A 27,960-nucleotide genomic window follows, 5' to 3' on the forward strand; every position below is an offset into this window, starting at 1 on the left:
CATCTCTCAAAATTTCTTTCAGTTCTTACAGTTAAGACCAGTCAGAATCTACGAATGACAATAAGGGATGGCATTTTCTTTCCTTAGTCTGATTCCTGTGCATTTAATAGTTCCATGACAGAAGGGAACTAGGGGAAAATTATTCCCCTGCATGCTGGATCCTTTCTTGCTATACAGCTCACAGGATACTTATGTTCTCTGCCAAGAAAAGTTAGCAACTCTAGCTACATGACAAAAAAGTCTTGTTGTCTGTCTGACATCTGAGCTGGTTTGATATTTTTAGGTCTGTGGATAAGATTGCCAGTTGCAAATAAGTAAACCTGAGAGAGCCACTGGGCAGAGGGAAAGGTCCCTTCTTTGAATAACAGTATAAGGTATAAATCTAGACAGCATCCTAAAAAGCAGAGACATCACCCTATGCGGGGCCATGACACCCTGCCAACAAAAGTGCGTCTAGTCAAGGCTATGGTATTCCCAGTTGCAATGTATGGCTGTGAAAGTTGGACCATAAGGAAGGCCGAGTGTCAAAGAATTGACGGTTTTGAACTCTGGTGCTGGAGAAGACTCTTGCAAGTCCCTTGGACTGCAAGGCGAACAAACCGGTCAGTTTTGACCTAGAATCATAGAATCATAGAGTTGGAAGGGACCATACAGGCCATCTAGTCCAACCCCCTGCTCAACGCAGGATTAGCTCTAAGCATCCTAAAGCATCCAAGAAAAGTGTGTATCCAACCTTTGCTTGAAGACTGCCAGTGAGGGAGAGCTCACCACCTCCTTAGGCAGCCTATTCCACTGCTGAACTACTCTGACTGTGAAAAACTTTTTCCTGATATCTAGCCTATATCGTTGTACTTGAAGTTTAAACCCATTACTGCGTGTCCTCTCCTCTGCAGCCAACAGAAACAGCATCCTGCCCTCCTCCAAGTGACAACCTTTCAAATACTTAAAGAGGGCTATCATGTCCCCTCTCAACCTCCTTTTCTCCAGGCTGAACATTTCCAAGTCCCTCAACCTATCTTCATAGGGCTTGGTCCCTTGGCCCCAGATTATCTTCGTCACTCTCCTCTGTACCCTTTCAATTTTATCTACGTCCTTCTTGAAGTGAGGCCTCCAGAACTGCACACAGTACTCCAGGTGTGGTCTGACCAGTGCCGTATACAATGGGACTATGACATCTTGTGATTTTGATGTGATGCCCCTGTTGATACAGCCCAAAATGGCATTTGCCTTTTTTACCGCTGCATCACACTGCCTGCTCATGTTTAGTTTACAATCCACAAGTACCCCAAGGTCTCGTTCACACACAGTGTTACCTAGAAGCGTATCCGCCATTCAGTAGGCATGCTTTTCATTTTTTTTCATTTGATAACTTGCTGAGTAGTGCCATCCAGCTGCCTGGTCACAGAGATGATAGTACAGTGAAGATACCCCACCTTCTGGGAGGCAGGAGAGGCAATACCAAGATTTAGGCACAAACTGGTAATTGTTACTTACATCTGGTAAACTAACCAGATTTATTGTACAAATTACATAGCCAGTCATGTCTGATGGCCAAACAAGATGCAATAGCATCCTTGTGACCACCATGATGATGTCACCACCACTGTAAAGTCATTTTAAAATGCTATGAGGGCCCAATCCTGATTGAATGAGCAGCATAGTAGGCTGAGGCACTCATATTCTTCCCCTCCCTGCACATTATCAAGAACCAAAATGGATGTCCCCCTGATGGTATCACAGAACACAGAACAACCAGACTGTGGACTTCCATACTAGCAACTGGCATTAAAAGTTTTTTCATTCTCCTAAATGCCTCATTCCCAGCCATCTTAACATTCTCTTCCTGAGTTTAGAAAGCTAACACAGCTCTCAAGGATCTATGCCCACATCTGCTGTTGGACTCCTCAGGGGCTTGCTTCACTCCATGCTATGGTCCAACAGAGGCTTTGGGTTAGCTCTTTCTGTCTTTAGTCCAGATCAGATCCCCAGCACTGTCTTAAGTGGAAAACTTTTCAGTCATGTTGAAAAATGCAGGAACACTAGATATAATTCAGGATGGGGGTGGGGGACATAGTGGTTTTGATGTTTACCAGAGGCACTTCCTCGCAGACCGAAGGCAGGAAACCTTTCAAGGTTCCACTTTCAGTGACACGAGGTTGGATCGCCTTATCCGATCCTACTTAAACAAAGTTTAAGTAGATTATTTAACTGAAGGACTGTCTGACTGCCGTTCAAGTTCCTGTCACAAGAAGAAGAGGATGCAAGGCTCATACATGGATGTGTGTGCATTCACACAACCTATTAATGACATAGATCTGAACACCATTTCTGCAGCCTGAACTACCAGATGGTTCCAAGTAAGACACTGTGGGCTTTTTTGCACAAAAAAAATAGCGTTACTCCAGTGCAATCGAGTAACACTAGAAAAAATCACGCCTCCGGCAGGTTCTCACCTCCAGGCTCCTCTGCCGCCCTCTTGAAAATTTTGCCATGGAAGAGAGGAACATGCTAGACACACTCCTCTTTTTCGCCTGTCAGTCAAGACAGGTGGCCAATCACCTTTCTCCTTCTTTTAAAGAGACCACGATGCGAGCTAACTTTTTAAAAAATAAAAGTTCTCAGTTTAAATGCCTATGCATCTATAGGGATTTTTTACTGCCACCCCTCTTGGAATCCTGATCCTTGAAGCTTTTAAGACAGTGGTTCTCAACCTTCCTAATGCCGCGTCCCTTTAATACAGTTCATCATATCACCATCAAATTATTCAAGTGTTCTTTCACAGAAATTAAACCAAAACTGACCAATGGCATAAAGATCCAGGCCCATTCCGCACAAGGATCAATGTGGCAAATTGCTTACAGAAAGAAATAACAGAATTTAAAATAGTGGAATTCGGCATAACGCATACCTGCCTTTGTAGTGGAATCCAGTTGCGTTTCAATCGTTTCCCACGGGTTTCCAGTCTCGCCAAAAATCGCTAGAAAGGAAGCGATTTTTTCTGTGCTTTGTCCCGCCCCTGGCCGTCAATCAAACGAGCAGCCAATGGGCGGTTGTTACCATGCTCCGGAAAAGCCCCTTTCCCTTTAAGAACAGGTTTTTTAAAAAAAGAAAAACACACGTTGCAACGAATATGCCTTGATTCCTTGTTTCCTCCTAACGTAGAGACCCATCTAGCTGGCAGCTGGCATGTGAGCTGCCGTTTCATCGTTGCCACGCTCCCCTGAGTGAAACCCCTCCCCCCGTGCACAGGCGCAATTTTCGGCCAAAAATAGAGTGAACTTGCAAACAGTGCTGTGTTGTGCTTGGTGACTTGAGGGGAGCTTTAAGGCAGCTCTGTGGAGGGACTGCAGCCGGAGAAGCCTCGCTGGGTGAATGAAGGCTCGCCGGCTCGTTGCTCTCTGCTCACTCCAAGAAAAAAAAATGGCGATCGCTTCACCAGAAGTTCAGAGGAGAGAGCCAGGGGGAGGGACTTTGCTGAAACCGCAACAATGGTAACGCACAGAACTTTTTCGAAACTGTTGCAGATTCTTTGCAAGAGTGTAGCGCTTTCCAGAGGGTGAATCCACTTTTTGGGATTTTCTTGGAAGCGCTACAACGAAGTGCTTTTCGTGGGTCTGTTTCAGGAGTGTGGCAGATTGTGTGCGACGTCGTGCATAACTGCAAATTAGTAGCGTTTACAATTTGCCACACTCCTGCTACATTTAACTTGCGCAGAATGGGCCCCATTGTTCATGATTGTATATAAATTGTTTTTTTTCCTGGGGTTTCTCAGTTCAGTTCTGCCTCTTGTCCCACCATGCCGATCTCACTGTTTTCTGCTGCTCCAGACAGATGAACGCTCTATCTCAATCTACCCTGGCCAAGCTGCTCGCCCTGCCACAACCCCTGTGAAAGGGTAGTTTGACTCCCAAAGGTGTCCTGACCCCCAGGTTGAGAACCACTGTTTTAAGAAATGATATTTTTCTTGACTTTTTTTTTTTTTGCTCTGCCTGGGCAATTGTACACCTATTCATTGCAGTTTGTATCAAAGAAAGAGAAAAAAAGAAGCCCCGTCCCGGGAGAAGGGAGAGGGAGGCAGGTGTGAGGGTGGGCTCTGGAGCTGGAGATAGCGTTACTTCAGCTACGCATATTCCCTTGGCATATGGCTTGCTAGTAGCTCTACTCCTACTCCTGCTAAATAGTTGGGGGAATCCAATTTATGCGATTCCCCCATTAGTGCTTTAAAATGGAGGATGTAACTGCCAGTTTGCTGCTGGGTCGCTGGATGCTGATAACATGCAAAGTGCAAAGTGCAAAAAATATATTTGCAAAAGGTAAGTATTTCACTATTTTTCCTAGGTGTGGAAATGCCCTGTGGATTCAGTCCAGCAAAACATAGTCATGATGAGAATCCTTGAAAATCAGTAGATGGCCTAAACACACCTACTTTTTGCATAGCATTGGCCTGTTAGTTCAGTCATAGCCACATTTCTGCTGCGTGAGATGCAAGGTATTTCGGCAATTATATCTTATTGCTTAATTGTTTAGATCCTGGTCATAAGAGATACAGGATAAGAAAGAACGTGATTCTTTTGTCTCCTTCATTAGCTCTTTACAGCTCTATTCAGCAGGAAGGTATCAATCTCCTTTTAAAGAATCAATTTGTAATGTTTATCACCATATCACAGGTGAAATTCCCCAGAATGTAAAGGTGATGCTGGTAACTTGGTTGCATTGCTGGGATCACAAAGAGGTAAATAAACAGATGTTTAACTTATTCTGGAGAGAAACGGTGACCTGGAGCATTAGCTGTCTGTGGGCATCACATTCTTTCAACTGTTCCACACATGCTGTTTGGCTATGTTTTGGCTTTGCTTTAATGGCTATTATGCCATTCTTATATCAACAGTTTTTAAAAAGTTGATAGAGTTCAGAAAGCACTAGGAAGCTTTTTATTTTAGCTGACAAAGTCTTTAAAAACAGTGAAAACCTTTTCTAAGGATCATGGACTTTTGTTTTAACCACCATGTTAAAACACTGTTGTTTCAAAGAGAACATTAAATCCTTGTCCATGATGACAGTACCTCTTCCTTTGGGTATGTGGTGGCAGCAAGCCTACCTTATGAAAACTCTTCATCTGAAGACACTCTTATAGTCTCAACAGTAAACTACTTTCTCGACAAAGCTGAGCTATCCTCAGGTATCATATTGTGGAGAGACAGAAGTCAGTACACCTGTTATTGCAGGTGTTACCCTGGCCTATGTCTCTGTGTCATCACTTTACAGATGCCAGTAAATTCCACAGCTTCACCATTTCAGCTCAGTATTCTGTTTCAGTCTCACTTGCTTCTCCATTGTATGAACTGAAACCATTTTCTGTTCCTTCACAACAGTCCCCCCCCCTTAAGTTTTTGTTGCTTACATCAAAATAGGCATAAAAATGGCATAAAACGAGCAAATGGAGAAGGAACACTAGCAATCAAAATGAGCAGAATATAATGCTTGGATGTTTTAGTCCTTTACTTAGAGGGTGAGGGGACTAATTTCCTGAGATCTAAGTGAGGCAAAAACAAGTCCTCTGTGACACCCCATCTTCTTTTAAAGTTGTGTGTTGATATACTGTCTGATTTCCTGAAACAGGGATGCCAACCTTGAGGTGGGGCCTGGAGTTCTCCTGGTGTTACAAGGTATCTCCAGAGTACAAAGATCAGTTAAATGGATAAATGGCAGCTTTGAGTAGTGGTCTCTATGGCATCACATCCCTGCTGAGAATGGAAAGGCAAATTGCTGAAATGCATTGGGAGATGAGGATATTTTCAGTCAGAAAAATCATCCTGGCAGACATCTGGGGAATGGCATCCTGAAATGGAACTGCTTTTAACAGCTCCTGACTTACCTCACTGAAGGATAGGAGATTTATCTCTATCCCTACATCTCCCCTCACAGAGATTGTTCTGATAGGTGAACCCATGGTAGGATCCTGAACTTTTATGGATTCCAACAGGTTTTGATAATAGCAACATTTGCTGAGACAAGACAGATTTCAGCTGAAAATAAGGACTGCCCCACATGTATCTTTATCCTCCTCTCCTTTTCTGATCTGTTCTTTTTTGTATTGGCTGATTCCCAAAGACCCATTTGGATATATTGACTGCATGAGTTTTCCTGGAATCTTGGAAGAATCTTTTGGCTCAATTGCAACTGTAAGGGCCATTTTAGAAAAGTTTATCCAGCTCTGAGTTGCAAACTGACTTAAGTTACCACAGAGATAAAACAGAGATGAGCCTCACAAAAATTAAAATTAAAGACATTTCAGAAAATTAAAAATTAAAGACGTTTCAGAACGAGTGCGGAATGGCCCACGATAATTACCTCAAACATGTATATTTTTGAATCAGGAATGCTCAAGACCAGTTCCCCTGGAGAAAAGGGCTGCTTTGGAGAATGAACTCCATGGCATTATACTTTGCTAACCCCAATCCAGGATCCATCTCCCCATCTCCACAAATCTCCCAATCGAGAGTTGCAAGAACTGAAAGTCTCAGAAGGTGTGTGTGGGGGGGGGGAGGTTGGGTTGTGAACATTCAGGTCAGGCCTGGAGAGCTCCTGGAATTGCAAGTGATCTCCAGGCTATAGAGAGGAACTCTGCGGGATAAAATGTTAGCTTTGCAGGGTAAACTCTGGTATTATGTCCAGTTGAAGTCCCTCCCCTCCTCAGGCTCTCCCCACCGAATCTTCAGCAATTTCCCCACACAGATTCGGCAACCTATGGTCCGTCTTCTTAAAAAATAGTAGAAGTCATGCTGTATGAAAATGCTGATTTATTTTTTAAAAACCTTTACTGTTAATTAAAATTTATTTATTTATATACCACCGCTCCCAGCAAGCTGGCTTGCGGCGGTTCACAATAAAATATTCCATAAAGACACAATATAATCATAAAGCATCATAAAATACAATCCCCTCCCCCTATCCTCAAAAACCACAAACTCCATGGCAGTAACAACTGTAACTCATTCCTCAACATTTCCAGTCCTCCATCCAGTATAGGTTCCTATCAAGATTGGGGATGGTATAACGGCGGTACATCATCAGCATCCCAGGTCCAGTCTAATACTGGGCTTGGGAGCCCAAGGGGAGGGAGACCCAATGTCAAACCCCAGGATTCTCAGCCCAGCTTCAGCCAAATGTCTGGTGGAAGAGCTCTGCTTTGCAGGCCCTGTGGAACCAAGAGAGTTTTGTCAGGGCCCACAGCTCTTGCAGGAGCTCATTCCACCAGATAGGGGCCAAGACCGAAAAGGCCCTGGCCCTCATCAAGGCCAGGTTCATTTACTGGTGGTCTGGGAACATCAGCAAATTCATACCCGCAGGGTGAAGCACCCTGCAGGGGGCATAAGGAGGTAGGTGGCCCCATAGGTAGCCTTAAAGGTCAAAACCAAGACCTTAACTTAATCCAATAGCAAACTGGCAACCAATGAAGCTGCCTCAGCAAACGCTGGACATGGGTCCTCCAAGATGACTTAGTAAGAACCCGTGCAGCCGCATTCTGTACCAGCTGCATTTTTCGGGTCAAAGACAGGGGTAGGCCCGTGTAGAGTGAGTTGCAGAAGTCTAGCCTAGAAATGATTTAAAAAATCTTTTAATATCTTACAAAATTAAGACACATACATTAAGTTGTATATATACAACTTAATTCTACGAGGCAGCCCTTGAGTTTGTTAAGAGATGCTCAGCTCACACAAAGTTTCTCAGTTACAACTGGAACCTTTTTGGGCAGGGTTTAAAGTACAGCATACCCAGAGTACACTCACTTGTTCTGCTTTCAAGATTGTTAAATGGTGAATACTTAAAATCACAATGGCTCCTATGCAACATGCAGGATGTCTTGCTTCCAGGAGGAGTCTTGAGATAACAAGATGTTAGGAGTTTGATTCTAACCCATGATGACAGCCTTTTCTGCCAAGTACCAAAGTCTGTATGATTTTTCTTCTGTACAGAGAATGCAATGCTGTTGATCCCTTTGTGGTATCCTGTTCCTGTGGCATGAAATTCAACCTCCCTTGGCAATCTTCCAGGCAGAATTCAAGACATGTTTTTTGTGTCACAGCTTCCTGCTAATTAAGCTGGGTGATCTTTTTAGTAACCTGCTTTACTCCATGCCCCAGATATTCCTAAAACTTTTGAAAGTTTCCTTTGCCTTTCAAAAGGAATAGACTGTATTACCTGAGTACAAAGGACAAATGTGCTTTCTCACCAAGTTAACCATCTGCAGAATAAGACATAGAAACCTCTGTAAAGAAGAATGTTTTTAATGGGGGGGGCATGACTTTCCTTCCCTGAGCACAGATACATCCCAACCGAACATTCACTTAAAAGTTCAACACAGACATACCCGCCTACCCTGATATGATGGTTCTTGCTTGTAAAAAAAAAAAAAAAAGGAAGAAAAGTACACTATAGTTGACTAGGAAAAAAGTGCCCTTGAAATTACTTTATTCACGTAAGGCAGTGATCTTTAAAAGACCTAGTTGTTACTCATATTTTTCAGTTGCGTATGATTTATGTATAGAAAAAAGTAGGTGCCATACTTCTTCCATCTCTCTTGTGAAACTAAAGAGAAAGACTGGGGCATTTCTGCACATTGAAAAAGTGTTAAGCCAGGTCCACGGCATAACGCTATTAAATAATGCACCTATGGTCATTTCTCACCTCCTGGCTCTCTCCCTTCCCTCTGCCACCTTCTCGCACTTCTGGGCACTCTGCACGGCAGTTTGAAATGGCGGAGGAGAGGAATCACCTTTCTCCCTGTTTTAAAGGGCCCGCAATGCAAGGTATTTATTTAAAAAGTAAAACTTCTCTATTTAGTGCTTTTTAAAATGCCACCCCTTTTGGAATCATTAGCCTTGTAGTAATCTTGTTTCTGATTTTTTTGGGGGGGGGACTTTAGAGAGGCATGCTTTGTGTGTTAGTTGGTGGGGAATTTTTTTTTTTTGGCCTGGGTATTTGTTAATAATGCGTATTTGTTGCTCCAGGCAAATAATGCATATTTGTTGCTCCAGGCAAATAATGCGTATTTGTTGCTCCAGGCAGTTTGCTTAAAAAAAAATTTTTAATCCCATCCCCGGGAGAAGGGAGAGGGAGGTGGGTGCAAGGGCGGGCATTGGAGGCAGAGACAGCACTACTTTGGCTCTGCACATTTCCTTGGCATGTGGCTTGCTGGGTGCGACATCGTGCAAAACACCAAAAATATGGTGCCTGCAAAAGGTAAGCCTTTCACTTTATTTTACAGGTGTGGAATGGCCTTTGGTTTTTATACTCCACTTTTCACTGCCCGAAGGAGTCTCAGAGTAGCTTACTATCACCGACTCATCTTCTCCCCAAAACAGACACAACAGGTGAGGCTGAAGAGTTCTAACTGCTCTATGAGAACAGCTCTAACAGGAATGTGACTGGCCAGTCACCCAGCTAGTTGCATGCAGAGGAGCAAGGAATCAAACCCTGCTTGTTGGGAGGGTGACAGCTTTCATCAGAGAACTAGTATACAGAAAAAGGATTAAAAACTCTTTCTTCACATAACAATTCCCATTTAAAACAACCACCACTATCCTGCAGGTTCCAGTAATGAACCTTGAACTTCCATTTGGGCTATGGAGCACAGGGAACTAACGACAGTTCTTATGCAAGCTTTGCAGTGTGACAACATTTGCTGATACCCGCAGCTGCTGTTTCTCCCCAGAATGTTTCACATGCTATGACTCTGTCTGCACTGTTCTGTCTGGCAACTTCCAGGTGGCTGCAACTACCACCTCACTGTAGGAGTTGCTAGCTAATTAGGACCCAAAAGCATGATGGACTGAGAGCTCATGTGATAATTAATATGGAGCAGTGAAGATATTAAGAAAATATTATGAAGGATCACAATCACTGAGGAAGTTTGGGAAAATGGGATATTATTTACATAGGAACCCATTTTGGTTGTGATTTATTTCTGTTATGGTTTTGGATGATTTACAAAGTTTCTTATAAAAAAGAAGAAATAAAAAGATTAATTATTGATTTGGAATAGCCTGGACAATTCCTATATATTTTGTTTGTATTGGATTTATCCCTTTTCCTGCCAATGTGGATCTTGCCTGTCACCTGGAGGCTACCATTCAGAAGCAGAAGCCAGGATGAGAGCCTGCTGTTACCAAGGCCCAGGTGACACCTATTGCAATAAAAGGAGCTGTGAGTGTGATTTATTATGCATTTCATCATGAAAAGCAAAGGGCCAGATTTGCCTTGGCCCACAACAAGAATGTATCCCTTCTAGCCATGACCACAGGATAAAGCAGCATAAACAATGACACAATGAAAGTACCTGCAGCCACGAACCAATCAGAGACAACACATACTGTGAAATCCAGATGCACAGAAGTAACTAAGGGACAGGGCACCTCACACTGGTGTTTCCCATTTTTGCCTTGTTCTATAATGAGAAGTATTTTCGTTAATTTTTAACATAGGTATCTATGCTGTCTCATTGAGAGCATGTAGCTACTCATCATTTCCTCTTCCCAACTTGTCCTTCAAACCAATTCAGTGCATGTCAGCAGGTCATTGGTAAGAAGCTTGGGCGGCATACAACCTTGCTTCTACTTACTGAGACTGGGCATTCTACTTACTGAGAATGGGCATTCAAGAGATTTTACCTGGGTCAAACCCAGGAATGAAAAAGCACCAACAATTCTGGGTTGCTGAGAAAACGTAGGCACAAAATTCCTTGTGCACCATGCAGTTTTAAAATGGAGTAGCCATTATTTACATGGGCTGCTTTGTACAGTGATGAGTAAGACTCAGGGCCAAGCCAAGCATGATCCTGGGAGATAAATAATAATAGATTTCAGTTGAGGAGTTGGGGAGGTAATAATTCAGCTCCCCCCTTCCTTAATTTAAATTGCTCTCCAAGCTGCTATTTGACTGCAGCTGGACAGGGGAGGAGAGATGGGGAGTTCTCCAATGAATAGACATCTTTTAATGTATTTGGTGGGGTTTATGGGATGGATTGTTTTATTCTTTTATGTTAACCGCCGTGAGTCTCTGAGAGTGGCAGTATATAAGTTGAAATATAAAATAAATAAATAAAAAAAATTTGCTTCACTGGGGGAATATGCAGGCAAGGTGTTGGCTACCTGAATGTTTTCCACAAACAGGACAAATACCAACTCCAGAGGAGGGTGATCTGAAATGACAAAATGGTGCTGGGGGGTGGCAAGTTAGACACCCTGATCTGACAACCCCCCTAGGTGGCTGCTGCTTACCAAAGAGTATTCTAGAAACCCAATCAGGCCCTCTGAGTAAGCGTGCCCCATGGAAACAGACCCCTGCCTGTTCTCTCAACCCACAAATCAAATCCCTCTGCATGAAGATACACAGCGGACAGCCAAGCCCCCTACTTCTTTTCTTGGCCATCATCTACACAGTCCAATATCTGCAAAATCTTTCCAAATAGCACTCATAGGGAGCGGAATATCTTCGCTTCCAATACAGAAGAATTCTTCTGGTCCAAGAGCTCAAGTACATCTTCCCCAAATCCAGGGGGTTTCACTGCCTTGTGCCAGCTGCTGCCAAATCATGCTGCCAGGGAAATGTCACCATATTTCCCCCTTCCATGCAATACTTGGCAATAACTCCTGGTTCATGGAGTGTCTGGCAGCAACATCTAAGGGCACTGGAAGCAGGAAGCAGATTATTTGCTTCACCCTTGCGGCATTCCTTAGGGTAGTGCCCCGCTGAAAGTGGCAATAGGCAAGCACAGAAGAGAGCAGAAATCAGAGGCATCTTGGGTAGGGAGAAGAGAAGTGGACCTTCCTCCAAAGCAGGGCTCATTGATCTTGGGTTTGTAGCACTCTGTGATTTCACACCTGCAAGAAACAGAGATTGTGGCAATGATCTAAAGAGGAGGATGCATACAAAAGTTCAGAAATTACAATCTTGAGGTCCTTCATATTGGCAGGTTTACAATATGCAAACAAAAGCAAGGCACCCAGCTGCTTAAAAGAATAAAATGTTTTTATTGTGAAGAGAAACAATTTTGTGAGTGAGAGGAGAGAGCCCTAGCTAATTGTCTGTCTGTTTCGTAGGCAAAGAGGGAGGAAATGTGCTCAAATGAACAGGAAGTCTCCAAAAAGCCAATTAGGAAAATGGAAGAGATTATTTGAAAAACATCAGGAAGTTCCTAAGCTAACTTTGCTAAATACACTTCTAATGCCTCCTGTAGGACATTCTTCACATGTTTCTGAATCATGCACACTACAGATCTTGCCAGACACTGGATTACTGATCAACAGTAAGAACACATTATTCCAGCAACAGCCAGGCATCTTGGTGTAGTGATCCATTGGGACAACACAAGACATTTTCCTCTGCCCCAAGGCCATCAGGAGGCTTGCAGGGATGTGAGCTCTGCTTGGAAAATCTAGGCTCAGTAGTTTTACAAGGAGTACACACTATGCAGGGACTCATCCTGGTGGTCCAGGACACCTCCCACAACCTATATTTTGTTCCTCTCTAGCTCAAAGGGCTAGAAAGATGTACGGATGTACCCTGGGAGAAAAGGTTACTCATTTTGCTTGGGGGATTATGTTTTTTATTATGCACTGGATCACCATGTCAGGAATGCAGGAAGTCAATCCTGTAAGACTGAAAGAGGAGATTGATCTATAGTTGAGGATGCTATCCTCCCACTGCAGTCCAGAAATCTCCAGACTACCAGTGTGAGTCATGTGGAGAAAATAGCTGTTGAATTCTGTGGCATTATATCACACTGGGGGGGGAGGGGGTCCTTCCCCTTCCCAACGCCTCCTCTCCTCAGGCATCACCCCTAAATCTCCAGGAATTCCCCAATATGGAGTTGGGAGCCCTATTCCTACTGTCACTTTCATTTTGGAGGCTTCATTCAACCACCTCTCTGGCCTCATCAAAGCTGCTTCATGTTTGATTATCACAATCTGTGTGTGCTTCTGAAGGTGTTTGAACTGCGTGCCTTGCCTGCTTTGGAAACCTATACCTTCCTCCCTCATGGGGACACCAATGAGTCTTGCGTTGGTCTCCTCTCCTCCACATTTTTATTACCACAATAATTTTTATTACCGCAACAGCCACTCTATGAGGCAGGTGAGGTTGAGAGAATGAGATTGGTCCAAAGCCACCCTGACTTGGATAGCCCAAGCTAGCCCAATCTAGTCAGATCTTGGAAGCTACACAGCTGGCTGGCTAGCATTTGGATGGGAAAGCTCCAAGTAATTGGGTAGTAGTTCCTTCAAGGTCATGATGCAGAAAGAGGAAATTGAAATGACCTTTGAATGTTCTTTACCTGGCTGGGAGACAATCCTTGGACCTCCTGGCTACGCTACACACAGGCCACATGATAAATAAATAAATGGCCCAAAGTCATGCAGAAATTGTCCATGGCAGATTGGGTCTCCCAGATCCTTGTCAGACAGAGTAGCCCCCTCCAAAGCAGCCATTTTCTCCAGAGGTACTGATCACTGTTGCCTCAAGATTCCCAGGAGCTCCCCAAGTCCCACTTAGGGACTGATATCCCTACCAATGTGTAAACAGCCACTGTAGCTTCAAAAGGACTTTCCCTACCGGATGTAGAAGCTGATAACAGTTGCAGGAGAGGTTTCTTTCTCTCTCTCCGCTTCCTACCTGGTGACACTCTGCAGAATCTTCCGCTCATCCTGGTCCAGGCACACAGCAAAGGAGCAGTTGACCCCTGTGATCTGAACTTTGTCTGCTTTTATCTGAGACACACTGATCTGCTGCAAGTAAAAAAAAATCCCAGATCATACATTGGTGATAGTTGTGGAGGGAAATCCAGAGGTGCTCTAGCACAGTGGTCCCCAACCTTTATTAGGCTGGGGACCGGCAGGGCATTGGGCCGCGCCCGCAGGGACCGCGCAGGCCACGCCCACGAGCCGCGCCCGGCCGCGCCCGCGGGCCGCACCCGCGAATCGGGCCGCGCCCGCAGGCCGCACCCGCGAATCGGGCCGCGCCCACGAGCCGCGCCCGGCCGCGCCGCGGGCCGCACCCGTGGATCGGGCCGCACCCGCGGGCCGCGCGTGCGTGGCCCGGCCCTGATTCCCTCTCCCCGCCCTCTCGCAGTAAGAAGCTTCCCGGGCTGCAAGCTTGCGGCCTGGGAAGTTTTTTACTGCGGGGGGGGGGGCGGGGAGAGGGAGCCGCGGCCCGGCGCCATGGCCTTTGCGGCCCGACGCCGGGCCGCGGCCCGCAGGTTGGGGACCACTGCTCTAGCATACAAATAATCTCCCCTCCCAATAAGAGGCCAGGATAATTTCAGAAGGTGAAATGGTGGGTGAGCCAGGTTACCTGATTGAAACTCTTCTTGGACTTTGAGCTTTGCCTCTTAATGACTTCTGTCACTGTGAGGGTCAAGCATTCTGTTTTGGAATCTGAAACACAAAGAAGAAGGAGCACTGTAACTGTAGAAGCCTCCAGAAAACATTGCAGTAGATCCTGGCATCTGTTAGGAGCTAGTGTAGTGGCTAGTGTTGAATTAGGATCTGGGAGAGCCGTGTTCAAATCCCCCCACCTTAACATGAAATAAATAAATAAATAAATATAAATAAATAAATAAATATTATTTCCTCACAGGGTTATTCTGGAGATAAACTATGCCACCTGAGATCCTTGGAGAAAGCGCAGAATAAAAATGCATCCATGGGCAAAACTGGTATTGCCAGCAAGCTGCAGTTGGCAATCCCTGGGAGCAACAGGGTGGGGGGAGGGGCACACTAGCATTCTGTAATTGCTACAGCATCCACTTCTTCTTTAAAGCAGAAGTCACACAACGCCTTTCCTATTTCCCCTCCCCTCAGTTCCTTCTGCCAGTACTTGAAGCAAGCCTCAAAAGGAATGGTCAGGAGGCCTCTTGCTATAGCATCTCTAAGTGCAATCCAGTCTGCATTGTGTTCGCATGGTTGTTTGCAAAAGTCTGAAACACACAGTATTGAAGTCTGTGGATGGCTCAATGATCCCTTCCCACAGCTGCAGTTTCTGCCATGCCTGGACACTGTCCTCTCTTTGTCCTCCGACTCTACATCTGTAGTTCTCCTCCCTGCTTCCACCTCCCATCCTTCCTCACTCTGCAGCATCATCTTCCCCAGCCAGGCCACCCCAGTCTGACCAGGCATTCCATTGGTATCAGACTCCTCAATCTCCAAACCTTTCCTGAACAGACAATTTGGGTTCAGTTGTGCGGGCTGAATGTATCAGTTCCTTCTTTACCTTAGTTCATCCTATGGTCTACAGGGCCTTAGATATGTAAGGCACCAATTAACATGGGCCTGGTCACTCCTGCAGAATCAAAGCTGTCATTTTAAAATGGAGGGCTGTGCGTGTCAATGACTGGCAAATATGGCATGTGTGTTATCTAGCCAGGAGATCCTAAGATGGACTGGCTGCCCAGCAAGAAATGTTTGGAGGTTGCATGTCCCTGTGCCACAACCCTGGTATTCCTTGACAGTCTCCCATCCAAACAGTAACCCAGGCCAACCCTGCTTAGCTTCTGAGATCTGATAGGACTGGGCTTGCCTGGGCCATCCAGGAACTTTCAGTGGTCAACAGAACTAATGGGACTTCTTCACTCAGTGCAGACTGCAGCTGTATAGGGCCTGCCCACCCTTCCACCTACATTTTCTTATGATCCCTCACTCTTCTTTCCAACAAGCCTGTTGCTGTGCTGGACAACAAATAAACAAACACATTTTGTACAAGAGCCAACTCTTTGCAAAACACAATCTAGGTTACAGAGTCACAGTCAGTCTAAAAGAGCAATTGAAAAGCACAGTGCTTAAAGATGCCAAAAATAGAATTTCCTTTAGGAATTGGTCCAAAGCCAATTCTGAATCTGGCAGAAGGCACATAAGAGCAGCCAGCCTCCCTGGAGCTGTAAAATGTCCAAGGGTTTGCAACAACAACACCTAGTGGTCAGTAGTAATATTGCAGGGAACTGGAAAGGGATAGAATAGAATGCAAAGGAAGCAGTTTCATAGAGTGTCTTTATGTAGCCCTTGAAAAGAACTGATATTTGGGACTTGGGTGACTGGCCCAGATGTAGCAACACATTTGCCTGGGGTGTGGGGTGGAAAGCATCTCTCCTCTCCAACTTGTCTTCTGTTTTGCATACCTTCTTAACTGAAACCCTTCTTCCAATGTAAAATGCCCCCCCAAACACACACACACACACATTTTTATCTTTAATGCACAGGTCTCTTAAACTCTAGTTTAGTATCAATGTGTTTAGCACTTTTTTATCCCAACCCTTCCCCTTAGGAGTTTTGAGGTAGTATCCATGGTTCTCACCACCTTAGGGCCTTTTCGCACGGGGATCTTTGTTGCAAATTGTTTGCGGAATGAAAAATCGCCATTTAAAATAGTGGAATTCGTCGTTTTGCACACCTGGCTTTGTAGTGGAATCAGTTGCGTTTTTTAGCGTTTCCCACAGGCTTCCGGTCTCGGCAGAAATCGCTAGAAAGGAAGCGCTATTGCCAAGCTCGTCCCGCCCCTGGCCGTCAAGCAGCCAATGGGCAGCCGTTAGCATGCTCCCAAACAGCCCCTTTCCCTTTAAGAAAGGTTTTAAAAAAAAAAACAGACCCATAGCAACGAATCTGTGTAGATTCTTTGCTACGGAGAGACCCATCCAGCTGCCTAATGTGAGCTGTCGTTTGATTGTATGATCGTTTGCACGCTGCCTCGAGTGATAAAAAAAAATCCCCCCCCCCCTTCTCACGGGCTCGATTTTCGGCTGAATTTATGTGTAAAAAATAAAGGGACTTTATTCCAGCAAACGGGCTTTTAAGTGGTTTGTGCTTAGTGACTAAAGGTGAAGGAATGAAGCCAGGGAAGCCTCTAAACAGAAAGAGGCTCGCCGGTGCGTTTATCCCCGCTCGCTCCGAGAAAAAAAAATGGCGATCGCTTCGCCGGAAGTTTGGAGAAGAGAGCCAGGGGGAGGGGCTTTGAAGAACCAGCAACAATGGTAACGCACAGGTCTTTAGCGCTAGTGTTGCAGATTGGTTGCAGGAGTGTATCGCTATCCGGAGGGTGAATCCACTTTTCTGGATTCCCCTGAAAGCGCTAAAACGAAGCGCTTATTGCTGATCGGTTTCAGGAGTGTTGCAGATTGTCTACGACGTCGTGGGTAATGCCAAATTAGTAGCGTTTTCAATTAGCAACCATTGTGCTATTTTTAAGCCGTGGGAAATGGCCCTTAATTTTATCCCCACAACTGTCCAAGGTAGGTCAGATAGAAAGAATGACTTTTAGTCACATACTATTTCATCCCACCCCTCTGCACTGAGAGGAAGAAGCTCGATTTTTCTAGAAGTGTCTCCCTTGTTAAGTTTCTCCCCAGATCCTGAGCTTTTAAATTGCTAGAAATTTTTGTTGGTGCAGCAGTCAACCGTTCTTTCAGACTGGGAGTTTGGACTGTAAGCATGAATGAGTGGATTCAGACAGAAAGGGAGAAGGGCATTCAGTCATATCCTGGACTTCTGCAGAACAGGGCAAACATATTCAAAAGAAAAACTTTTTTTAGTTCTGTGGAACTAAGGATTTCATTGCTATTTATTTGCTTTGTGCTAAGGCAGAAAAACGAGGCAAAAGGGAGACTGCTTTCCAGGGTAACTGGGGCTTTTTTTTCACACGCAACATGTTTTCTTCATGCAGGAGCACAGGAACTGTTTTGCAGAAAGACAATTTTTTAAAAAACCCTTTGGAGAAATTATATGATGAGCAATGTGCATACACAAGATCCAATGTGCATACAATGTACATACACAAACATTCCAACATGTTATCCTCTTCCTGGAAAACAACCCAACAACAAGTTCAGCCCAAAACATAATGGAAACACAGCATGATGGGGGAAATCTACACATCCATACTGTCCCCACCCCCCAAAAAATAATAAAAAGGGAGAAGTGAATGCCACAGAGGACGAAGAGGATGGAGCACACAGTTGCCCAAAAATCTATGCCATTTAATATTTCTGGTAAGGCCTGGGAGGAGATGCTGGTCTCACGGCTTAAGTGCTACTGAGCACTTAACACCCACTCAGGGCGGCTGTCCCACCCCCGAGTGCCTCCTCCTCCGACCGGCTTGCCTGTCTGTCCAGCACCCAGCCAATCGCCTTCTGTCTCCCACCCCTGACTGCCCCCTCCTCCTTCCATTTCCCTCTGAGGATTAGAGGCTGCAGATCCCTGTTGCGTGAGAGCTGCCCCTGCTGATGAGTCCCTGTCCAGGGCCTCCAGCCTGCAGCCTTTCCATGTCCTGGGGGGAGAGAGATGCCATCTGTAGAGTTCTTCCAATCCCCAACCCTTCCCCAAATTCTAGTCCCCATTGTATTCCTGAATGCAATGAGCTTTGTCCCTAGTACATAAATAATAGGGAAAATATAATAATGAAACTCAGAGCCATCCTACACATTACATGAGTGATACATGACCAGCAAGACAGATGTTTATAGGGGGGGGGGAGACTTGGATTAGGTCTAAAGTACAGTTTTACTTATAGAAATTACCTTCTCCCCAAGTTGCTTTTAGCTGTAACGGGGGGGGGGGCACAGGAACAGTCTCCCTCCCAAACATTCCTTTGTCAAGGATGTACATACATAAATAATTGGAGAAGCCAGTCCTGGATCTCTCTTAGGTAGGATGTATTCTGACCCAAAAGCTCCAGAAAAGGTCAGAGCAGGCTGCCATCTTTACCAAATTTGTCTTTGGTTAGCAGACAGGCACACAATGCTGACTAAATGATGTTAAGCAGATAAAAAGGAAAGGTCAGCAGGACTGCAGTGTGGGAGGAAGTGGGAAAAGATGGTGGTCCTTCTGCTCTTTGGGAACTGATGGAGTACTCAATCTTTGAAAAGGTTAAATATGCTCTACATTACACAGAGATTCAGAAAATACCGAGGAGGTCAAGCTGTCGTGTCCCCATCTCACCTTTCCATGTGCGCTAGTGATGGATGAGATCAGCAGATCACCTGGTTGTGACTTTTGGGCTGCAGTATCTTCTATAGCTTAGCTAGGGGGTGGTAAGTATGCTGAGAATGAAGGCACAAGCCCTTGACCACAAATGTCCTCTGACTGAAACCCTGTGTGTCAACGAGGCCCATGTGCTCAGTATTCCTGATCTGTACTAGGCACCATCTGTCAGTGTACATGTGCAAGACTGCAGTGCGTACACACAACTCTCGCAGCAGAAGTTGAATGGGAAATCAAAACATGGGGGAGAGTTAACCCATGAGCCCTTTTAATGAGGCCTCTCCCATCTCTCTGTCCAGCCTGTTCTATTCTCCCCACAGGCAAATGCACAATCCCTCTCTCCCCCTGGCCCTGACCTGGACGGCACAGGCTAGCCCAATGTTGTCAGATCTTGGAAACTAAACTGGGTCGGCCCTGGTTAGTATTTGGATGGGAGACCACCAAGGCAGCCCAGGGTCACTAAGAAGAGGCAGGCAATGGCAAGCCACCTTTGAACATCTCAGTCCTTGAAGGCCTTATGGGGTCACCATAATTCAGCTGCGACTTGATGACACTTTGCATGCATGCTTCTTCTGGCTTCTGCTTTGCGCAGAGAAGGTAAAATTGCTGCCAGCACTTACCAAGCTCTTCTTGCCTGTTAGAAGCCTTGCTGAGGTTGATGGACGTGCAGACTTTCTCGGTGTTGTTCCAGCGGTTCCTTCCACTGACTGCTCTCTAATGGGACCAGAAATGGGTTACTCTCCTGGTGACAATAGGGTGTGTGTGTGTTTCTTTCCCTCTCCTGTGTGAAACAGAGCTTGAGGCAACAGCTCTGCAACAGTGCTGCTCTAACCCCAGGTTAGGGTGTCTTCAAGAGAGCTGGACTCTTAATTCATTTTTCAATTCTCTTGCCTGTGCTTCTCTTTAACGGAATCTCCCTTTTCCAGCATGGTGAAACCCTTGGATCTAGACCCTGAATATTTTGGTTACCTTGCTATAGGCGATCTGTAGTGTAAGTGGGATGGCTTCTCGATCTCCGTCAATGCCCAGTCGTTTGCTACCTGGACCTGCACAAAAAAGAAAAGAAGGAGATTCCCTTGGCTGCTGGATTCATATTTCAATATTTCAAGCCCTGGTAAAATGCAGCTTCTCTTACTCTGCAAGAGTTCCCGGGATAGATACAACAGGGATCTTCATCCATCTGCAAAAAGCAAGCTGATTCATTTCCAAGGCTTATAGGAAAGCGAGGGGGAATATAACCCTTCAGTCCCCACTTGCTTTGTTAGTCCACTTTTTCCCTTTGACATGTGAATGACAAAGTGAGGGTGTGAGTGGCTTTGATTATTGCATAGCCCTAATATGAACACGAAGACCACCTTTTGAATGCAAACTGAGACCCATGGTGTTTGTAAGGTCTGTTTTAGCCTTTAAGAAGGGAATCAGATGTACCATGATGATGATGCGCATCAGGATCCTCCCCTATGGAGTCCACATGGCTTCACCACTGAAGTGACAAACGTGCCTATCAATGAATCCAGCATTTTCTGTTCTCCCACTCCAATCCCCACCCCAGGAAAGATGCATTTCCAAGGACTACCAGCCCCAAATAGCTGCAAGCTATTTCAGTGATCAGTTTTGCTCCCTCCTACTTGGAAGTGTGTGTGGGAGAGCAATATCAATTGCTGATATGTCTCACAGCCATTTCAGGCTGAGAGTGGTGCGCACAAACCCGTCTGCTGTTAGACTAAAAATGACTGCCAGCTGAACCCTCAAACTGAACTGGACAAAGGTCTGTGAAATATTTGGGAGAAGCATCCCTCTGAACCTCAGTTTGGGAGACAGGAACTGGGGGCAAATCTGCACTGGGCTTTTTATCCCCGGTGACCCTGATTTTAAAAAGCTAATCTACATGTTATTCAATTTTCAACCTGATATTTAGCACTTTAAATTTTCCTCTGCAACATTTGACTGATCCACGGTGGCCCTACCTTTCCCTCGTAATATCCAGGAATGGGTATAAGTTGCTATATTTGTGGAACCCACTTTGAGAAGCTCCAGTATTAAGTGTAGATGCTCTGTGTTTTGCTGGATTAACTTCCTCCCCGGCACCTCCAACACTGATGTAGTGAAGCAGTCTGTTGCTGATTGGTCAGGGTGTTAGTTCAAATTCTGCAAGACTTCCGTCACAAGACTTACTTTTGCTCTCATTTTGGGATCTGTTTTAAAGTGACTGCGCTCCAGAAGCCCACACTTCTCTCAGCAGAGATTTGCCTTTTGTTCTCTGTGAGGCTGCTGCCTCCAATCCCCTCCCCCACCCTATTCAGGAAAAGAAAAAAACAAGCAGCCTCACGCTGCACTTGCTCCTCCCCTGGCTTGCTCTGGGTGTAGACTCAGGAGTCAAAAGACAAGAAATAAAGCACTCTCCAGCCTTTAATGCTGGCTGGAGCTTCTCCTGACACACCCGCGCTCGTTCAGGAAGAGAAAAATAAACAAGTAGCTTCATGACCACTGCTCCCCTTCCCCCTCTGGACTTCCCCAATCAAGTGTAGAACTCTTTCTGTTTCATTTTGGGGGAAAGGAAGGAGGAAGACCTGGGTTCAAATTGATCTGAATTCAGCAGGATTGACAACAGGAAAAAAAAAGGTAAGGGCAGAACCAGCCTGGGGCTTTTTTGTGGGAAAATTTGGTTTGTGCCCAAGTTCATGTTCATCACTTGTCTTGAGATACCTCAGTAGCACTTTATCTAGCCACACAGAGAAGACTGTAGCTGCAACCATATTTTAAAGTTGAAAAAATGTCCAATGATCAGGTCATAATACAAGACAGATTGCATTCCATTCCCAGTAATGAACATAAAATGGGCACAGAGAGAATTGGGACCAGGCCCCTACCTGAAGCTTTGATGGCCCGTGTGGCTGCTGAGTGACCCATCTCTAGGGAGTGGATGAAGATCTCAGTCTTCGTCTCTCCTCCAATGAAAGTGAGCTGTGAGGGTCAGAAAGGAAAGGATCATTATAGTATCTCCCTGGGATCTGAGACATGCAAAACTTCATGAGGGTCAACATTTCATAAGAAAATAGTAATTTTTGTGGGTTTTAGGGGGCAAAAAGGTGTACAGTTTACAGAGGTGTGATAGCTAGAACTTTAGGCACACAAACTCTTTTCAAACATCCCCTGTTGCAAATAGAAAGACCCAGATTCATGCATGGGGGTAAGGGAGATCTCAGTGCTACTGATAGACCAGGAAGGAAAATGCCAGAAGCCATGTTGTGTGTGAGTAGCATTTTCTTTGCTTGGACAGGAGTCCTGAAAGAGAAGATTGTACTAGCATCCCCCACTGGTACACACAGGAAAAGGTCAACAAGAAACTGAAATTTAATATAGTATAGTTGTTAACATGTCCTGACAAAGATCTGGGATACCTATATTTGAATCTCCACTCTGCCATGGGAAATTGAGGAGACTCTTATCATAGCTAACTTCAGGGAGCAAGGATAAAACAAGGAAGGAAGAAACATGTTAGCCACTGTGAACTCCTTGGAAGAGGGGGAGAATATAATGTAATAGGTAAGATAGATTCGCAACCCTTTAGGCTGCTTGGCCAGTCCCATGAAGATTATGGCAAGAAGTTGCAGATCTTACCTCTGTCTGGTAGACCTGCAGCAGCACAGGGTGGGTTGCAAAGCGACAGTAGTAAAGTATCATATCTGCAAGGATGGGGAGCTGCTCTGCTGCTTCCTCTAGGGGTTCACCCTCAGGTTTGATGGACTGCTACAGAAAGAGCATAGGGTAAACAGTAACACCAACCCATTAACTCATCAGGAGTACAAGACAGGCAGGTACCCACTGATGCTGAGTCATAGGTCTGGGGACTCAACTACTACTTACACCCAGTCCAAGAGCCGTTCTCATTCTGAGCACAAAAAGGTGCTACACTCCTGCCTGCCACATGCATGCCATTCCCAGTGAAAGCAGAGATACATGGAACTGCCTTATACTGAATCAGACTGGCAGTAGCTCTCCAGGGTCTAAGGTTTTTCACATCACCTAGCTCTTAATTCTTTTAGCTGGAAGTGCCAGGGATTGAACCTAGGACCTTCTGCGTGCCAAGTAGATGCTCTGCCACTGAGCTACAGCCCCTCAGTGTCCCTTGATGTTTCCTTTGGTCTCAATGACCCCTACAACAACTTTTAGTTGGCTAGTAAGAATATAAGAGGAGCCTTGCTGGATCAGACCAGTGGTCTGTCTAGTCCAACATCCTGTCTTAGACAGGGGCCAACTAGTTCCTTTGGAGGTCCAACAACAGGGCATGAGAGGCCAAAATCCTTCCTGATGTTGCCTCCTGGCACTGGCACTAGTAATCCACTGACAGTAGAGGGCTGGGAGGAGAAACCATCTCCATGCATGTACATTAGACCAGGCGTTCTAGAGAGCGCACACATTGCACAAAGGAAAATAGGCAGTACAGAATTAAGGAAGTACCTGGCACAGGACATCCGTAGGAAGGTTCATTAGCCCAAGAACGTTGCGCTCGTACCATGGGTCCAGCATACCTACATACTGGGAGATGTTGTTTGTGCTGTTTTCCATCCTTGCCAAACCAGGATCCTGAAATAAAAAAAGAAATACATTCAAATAACAGCAAATTTGTTGCTATTGAAGACACTTGTGCTTACTGTGTAGTAATATACAAGGGTTAATTATTTGGAGGTAGAATCTGGGAAGGAGGATCTGAAGGAGCTAGAATGGCTGCTAGAGTGACTATTTAGTGCAGGCTTTTTTTATTCATGCTAACCTTGTTCAACTTGTGTATCCATATTCCTCACTATGTATTTTATTTGTGATAATATGACTGTAAGATATGGCATTCTAATGGAATTTTGAGTTTGACTCCCTGGCCTTGGGAAGTGACCAGCAATTCCCTGGGAGGAATGTCTCACAGTTGTATGGAGCAAGCAACATATGGAGAGGTGATAGCCTTTGAACTCTCTACCAGCAACACTTTGGTTTCTCTTTGTAAAGTACACTGAATTCTAGGGGATTCATTGGCTGTTTTGAGAAAGGATTATCATTGGCTGTATCTGGTTGTGACACAGATGTAACAGAACTGATTTTTGCTATATATTCCCTGTCATGTAAGACAGTGGTCCCCAACCTTTTAATTACCGGGGACCACTCAACGCCAGGGACCACTCAACGCCTTTTACTGAGGCCCGGTGGGGGGGGGGGTAGTCTACTCTCAACCACTCTACTCTCAACCACTGCCCTAACACTCTCTGATTGCTATGGTAATGTTTAAACATCCCTTCAAAATAAGATACAGACACGCCACAACAATGAACATAAGGAACGTTTTATTTTCATGGAAATTTTTAACTCATGACAATGACAAATCAATGGGAACCCTGAGCTTGTTTCTCTGCAATGAGATAGTCCCATCTGGGAGTGATGGGGGACAATGACACCCAAAGTGTGTTGTAAAGGGCCGGGGGGGATGAAGGGCCGGGGGGGGGAGAGAAGGCGTCCTTCGGGGCCCACCTCCAATTAGTCGAAGGACCACATGTGGTCCGCGGCCCACAGGTTGGGGATCGCTAATGTAAGAAGATCATAGTCTGACCACAGTCAGAGTAGTTCAGCAGTGGAATAGGCTGCCTAAGGAGGTGGTGAGCTCCCCTTCACTGGCAGTCTTCAAGCAAAGGTTGGATACACACTTTTCTTGGATGCTTAGGGCTGATCCTGCGTTGAACAGGGGGTTGGACTAGATGGCCTGTATAGACCCTTCCAAATCTATGATTCTATGATTCTATGATGAAGGGTGCTTGCACTCGAAAGCTCATGCCTTCAATAAATCTTTGTTGGTCTTAAAGGTGCTACTGGACTCTGATTTTATTTAGTGCAGGGGTAGTCAAACTGCGGCCCGCCAGATGTCAAGCGTTCGCTGGCAGTGGCTCATGGGAATTGTAGTCCATGGACATCTGGAGGGCTGCAGTTTGACTACCCCTGATTTAGTGCATCTGGGCCTGCCCCAAATCTCACCCACTCCCGGCTCCACCCCCAACGGTTCCAGGTATTTCCCAACCCAGAACTGGTAACCCTAGCTATCAGCATCCTCAGCTAGCAGAGCCTGTGCCATCCACAAAAGCAAAACATGCCCCGCAGCCTCCCTTCCTGTCCCAAATGCATACCGTAGATCCTAAAACACGGCACTGTGGGTCTCCTGGAGAAGGAGAGCAGGTAAGTGGGGATGAGGTAGGACCACTCCTCTTTACAGGGACATAGAAAAACTGCAGTTTGAAGTACCGAGTCAGCCACATGCAGCTCCTCTCTTGAGATCTGTATTGAAGAACAGATAGGTAAGGAAAAGGTCAACTGAGCTCATATTGCTGACATATGCGAGCAACAAGGCAAGCTGCATAGAAAAGGCTGCAAGAAGGCATCGTGCTGTAGGCAGACATTCTGCCCACTCAGCAGTACTGCAGCACACCGTTTCAGAGAGTGCTTTTTGTTACGACATGGCAGGTAAAGGTGACCAAACACGAGAGCAGGCTTTCTCCATCAGGGCTTCATGAAACCCTGGGGTCTCTTGACAGCCCTGGAAAAGGTTTCCTGAATGAGTGGAATATTTATTGGGTGATATGACCATATATGGTCATGTTGACTCCCCGAATGGCTAATGATGGGCCTGGAGGGGATGGGTAGGAGAGGGGCCTGGGTGGGCGTGTTCACAGCTATGATTCCCAACCATATTCTGTATGATCATACCACTTCTGGGTTTTTTTGAAGCCTGGAGAATGTTTCTCAATGATTTCTCAATTATAAACGTGTTGAGAAAGGCTGCACTAGGGGGAAAGGAGCAGGATATGACAGAGTGAACTTCACCTCAAGTCTGAGTATACACTATATAAACCCTGTGGTTTATATAGCCAGCATCATAAGGCTCCTGTCTAAACCTATTGTGTGGGCTCATTTGGTGCATCGTGTACCGTTCTGGTCACTGCACCTCAAAAAGATATGGCATTAGAAAAAGTGGGGCAAAGGGCAACTAAAATGATTAAGCAAATGGAACACTTTCCCTATGAAGAAAGGTTAAAGAGGTTAGGGCTTTTAGCTTGCATAAACAATCACTGAGGGGTGACAGGATAAGAGATTTACAAATTATTTGTAGGATACACATAATTTGTAAATCTTTCTTACAATACAAGAACACATGGGCACTCACTGAAATGAATGAGCAGTAGGTTTAGAACAGATAAAAGGAAGTACTTCTTCACCCAAAGAGTAACATGTAGTTAACATGTAGAATTCACTGCCCAAGGTAGTGGTAGCAGCTATAAGCATAGGCAGCTTCAAGACTGGATGGCATTAAAAACATATATGGACCAGAGATCCATCAGTGGCTATTAACCACAAGGTATAGAGGGAACCCTATGTCTGGGGCAGTGATGCTTTCTGCTCTTAGTGACTGGGAGGGCAACAGTGGGAGGGCTTCTGGAGTTTTGGTCTTGCTGGTGGACCTCCTGATGGCACTTTGGTTTTGGCCACTGTGTTGGACTAGATGGGCCATTGGCCTGATCCATCATGGCTTCTCCTATGTTCTTAAGGAATATCAGATGCAAATCTATGTTCTTTCACTCACTTAAGATTGCTATAAGCCCGGGCTACTTTCCCCAAGATGCGGTCAGAGCCAAACACAACAACACGCAGCGTTGAGATCTTCGTATCCTCGTCACAGCTCAAGAAGGGCCTACGTTGAATGTAGACATTATCGGGGACATGTTGCTGCAAAAGTGCTGAGCTCAGTACATGTTGGGGCAGTGACTGTGCCCGCCGGGAGCGCATAGGGATGTGGTGCTTGGCCACGGGGTTGCAGAGGCTTTCTGCACGCCGAAGGGGCAATGATAAGGAAGCTACCTCAGAAACGTCTCTCAGCTCTTTGCCCAGGATCAACTGGCTTTTGCTCTTGAATAACTTGTATATCTTGTTGGTTAACCGGTGCCGCCGTCTGGGTGATACCTTCTCCTCCTTTGGATCAATGCGCCCCGTGGACTCAAGAGAGTTCTCATCACTGTCCTCCACATAGCCACTGTCCATGCAGTCCTTCAGGCTGGAGACAAAAGACTTCAAGGACTTTGTAGAGGCCACTGAGAGCTCAGAATCGGGGACCTTCGAAATTGCAGAGATAGATACCCGTGAGTTATGTGAGCCATCCCTTGACAAGGCTGAATATACAGACTCTTTGGAGATTGATTCCAGGGAAGACAACAAAGAGCCATTTTGTGGAAAGCAGCCATCAGTTTCCTCTTCTTCATCATCTTCCAGAACTGCTGGCTTAGGGTAGTCGCACTCCTTGTCTAGTACCTCGTTCAAGATGTCTGCAACAGGCATAGAAACACATGTAAGACACCATCAGATTTGAGACTATTTATAATGCTGTACCATCCCCGCTCAGGAACACTGTAAAATCCCAACCAATACTGCAGGCTTATCAGAGGAGGAAGAGAAGGAGGAGAAGGAGAAGAACTGCAGTTGCATGTGAGGAGAACTAAGAAATCTTTCTCAAACTCAAGCTTGTTTACATGCTTTCAGCTTACCAAAATTATCCTGATCCCAAATGTAGGCATAACACCGTGCAGCAGGGATAGGGATGGGGTGGGGCTTATGTGTCTGGGCTTCTCCTGGGGAGACAAATGAGTTCCGTTATGGTTCTAGAGAGTGCAGCTCATTGGAATGTCAAAGCTAGTACAGAAATTGCCTGAGCATCCCCACCTATGATTCCAGGCAGCCCTGCTGCCTTAGCAATCTCCTGCAAAGCAGATTCCAGCTGCTTTCTGGCTGCAGCAGGGTTGTTGCTGGTCTCTGCTGCTAATTCTTGAGCTTCCGTTGTGCTGGCAAATATCTCCATGAGTTCTTCCACAGGCTTCAGCTAGAGAGAGAAAACACAATTGCTAGGAGTGCTGGT

At 45.5% G+C, this 27,960-nt stretch overlaps 1 protein-coding gene across 3 annotated transcripts in view; it reads right to left on the bottom strand.

Moving 5' to 3' along the window:
• Nucleotides 1-6,783: 6,783 nt before the first annotated feature.
• The window catches only part of PIK3R5 (phosphoinositide-3-kinase regulatory subunit 5), an 87,712-nt gene continuing 66,535 nt past the window's right edge, over nt 6,784-27,960 (bottom strand). For all 3 annotated transcript variants that reach the window (XM_077327504.1, XM_077327505.1, XM_077327507.1), the window contains exons 8-19: nt 27,768-27,924; nt 27,593-27,676; nt 26,638-27,373; nt 25,187-25,334; nt 23,484-23,609; nt 22,644-22,772; nt 21,893-21,986; nt 19,992-20,068; nt 19,643-19,736; nt 14,350-14,432; nt 13,672-13,784; nt 6,784-11,882 (exon numbers count right to left, since the gene is read on the bottom strand). In XM_077327504.1, coding sequence (XP_077183619.1) covers nt 11,735-11,882; nt 13,672-13,784; nt 14,350-14,432; nt 19,643-19,736; nt 19,992-20,068; nt 21,893-21,986; nt 22,644-22,772; nt 23,484-23,609; nt 25,187-25,334; nt 26,638-27,373; nt 27,593-27,676; nt 27,768-27,924 — 1,989 coding nt within the window. In that variant the 3' untranslated portion in view covers nt 6,784-11,734. The remainder of the gene's footprint in view (nt 11,883-13,671; nt 13,785-14,349; nt 14,433-19,642; nt 19,737-19,991; nt 20,069-21,892; nt 21,987-22,643; nt 22,773-23,483; nt 23,610-25,186; nt 25,335-26,637; nt 27,374-27,592; nt 27,677-27,767; nt 27,925-27,960) is intronic.

The sequence above is a fragment of the Paroedura picta genome, chromosome 3, assembly GCF_049243985.1.
Source record: "Paroedura picta isolate Pp20150507F chromosome 3, Ppicta_v3.0, whole genome shotgun sequence".
NCBI lineage: Eukaryota > Metazoa > Chordata > Lepidosauria > Squamata > Gekkonidae > Paroedura > Paroedura picta.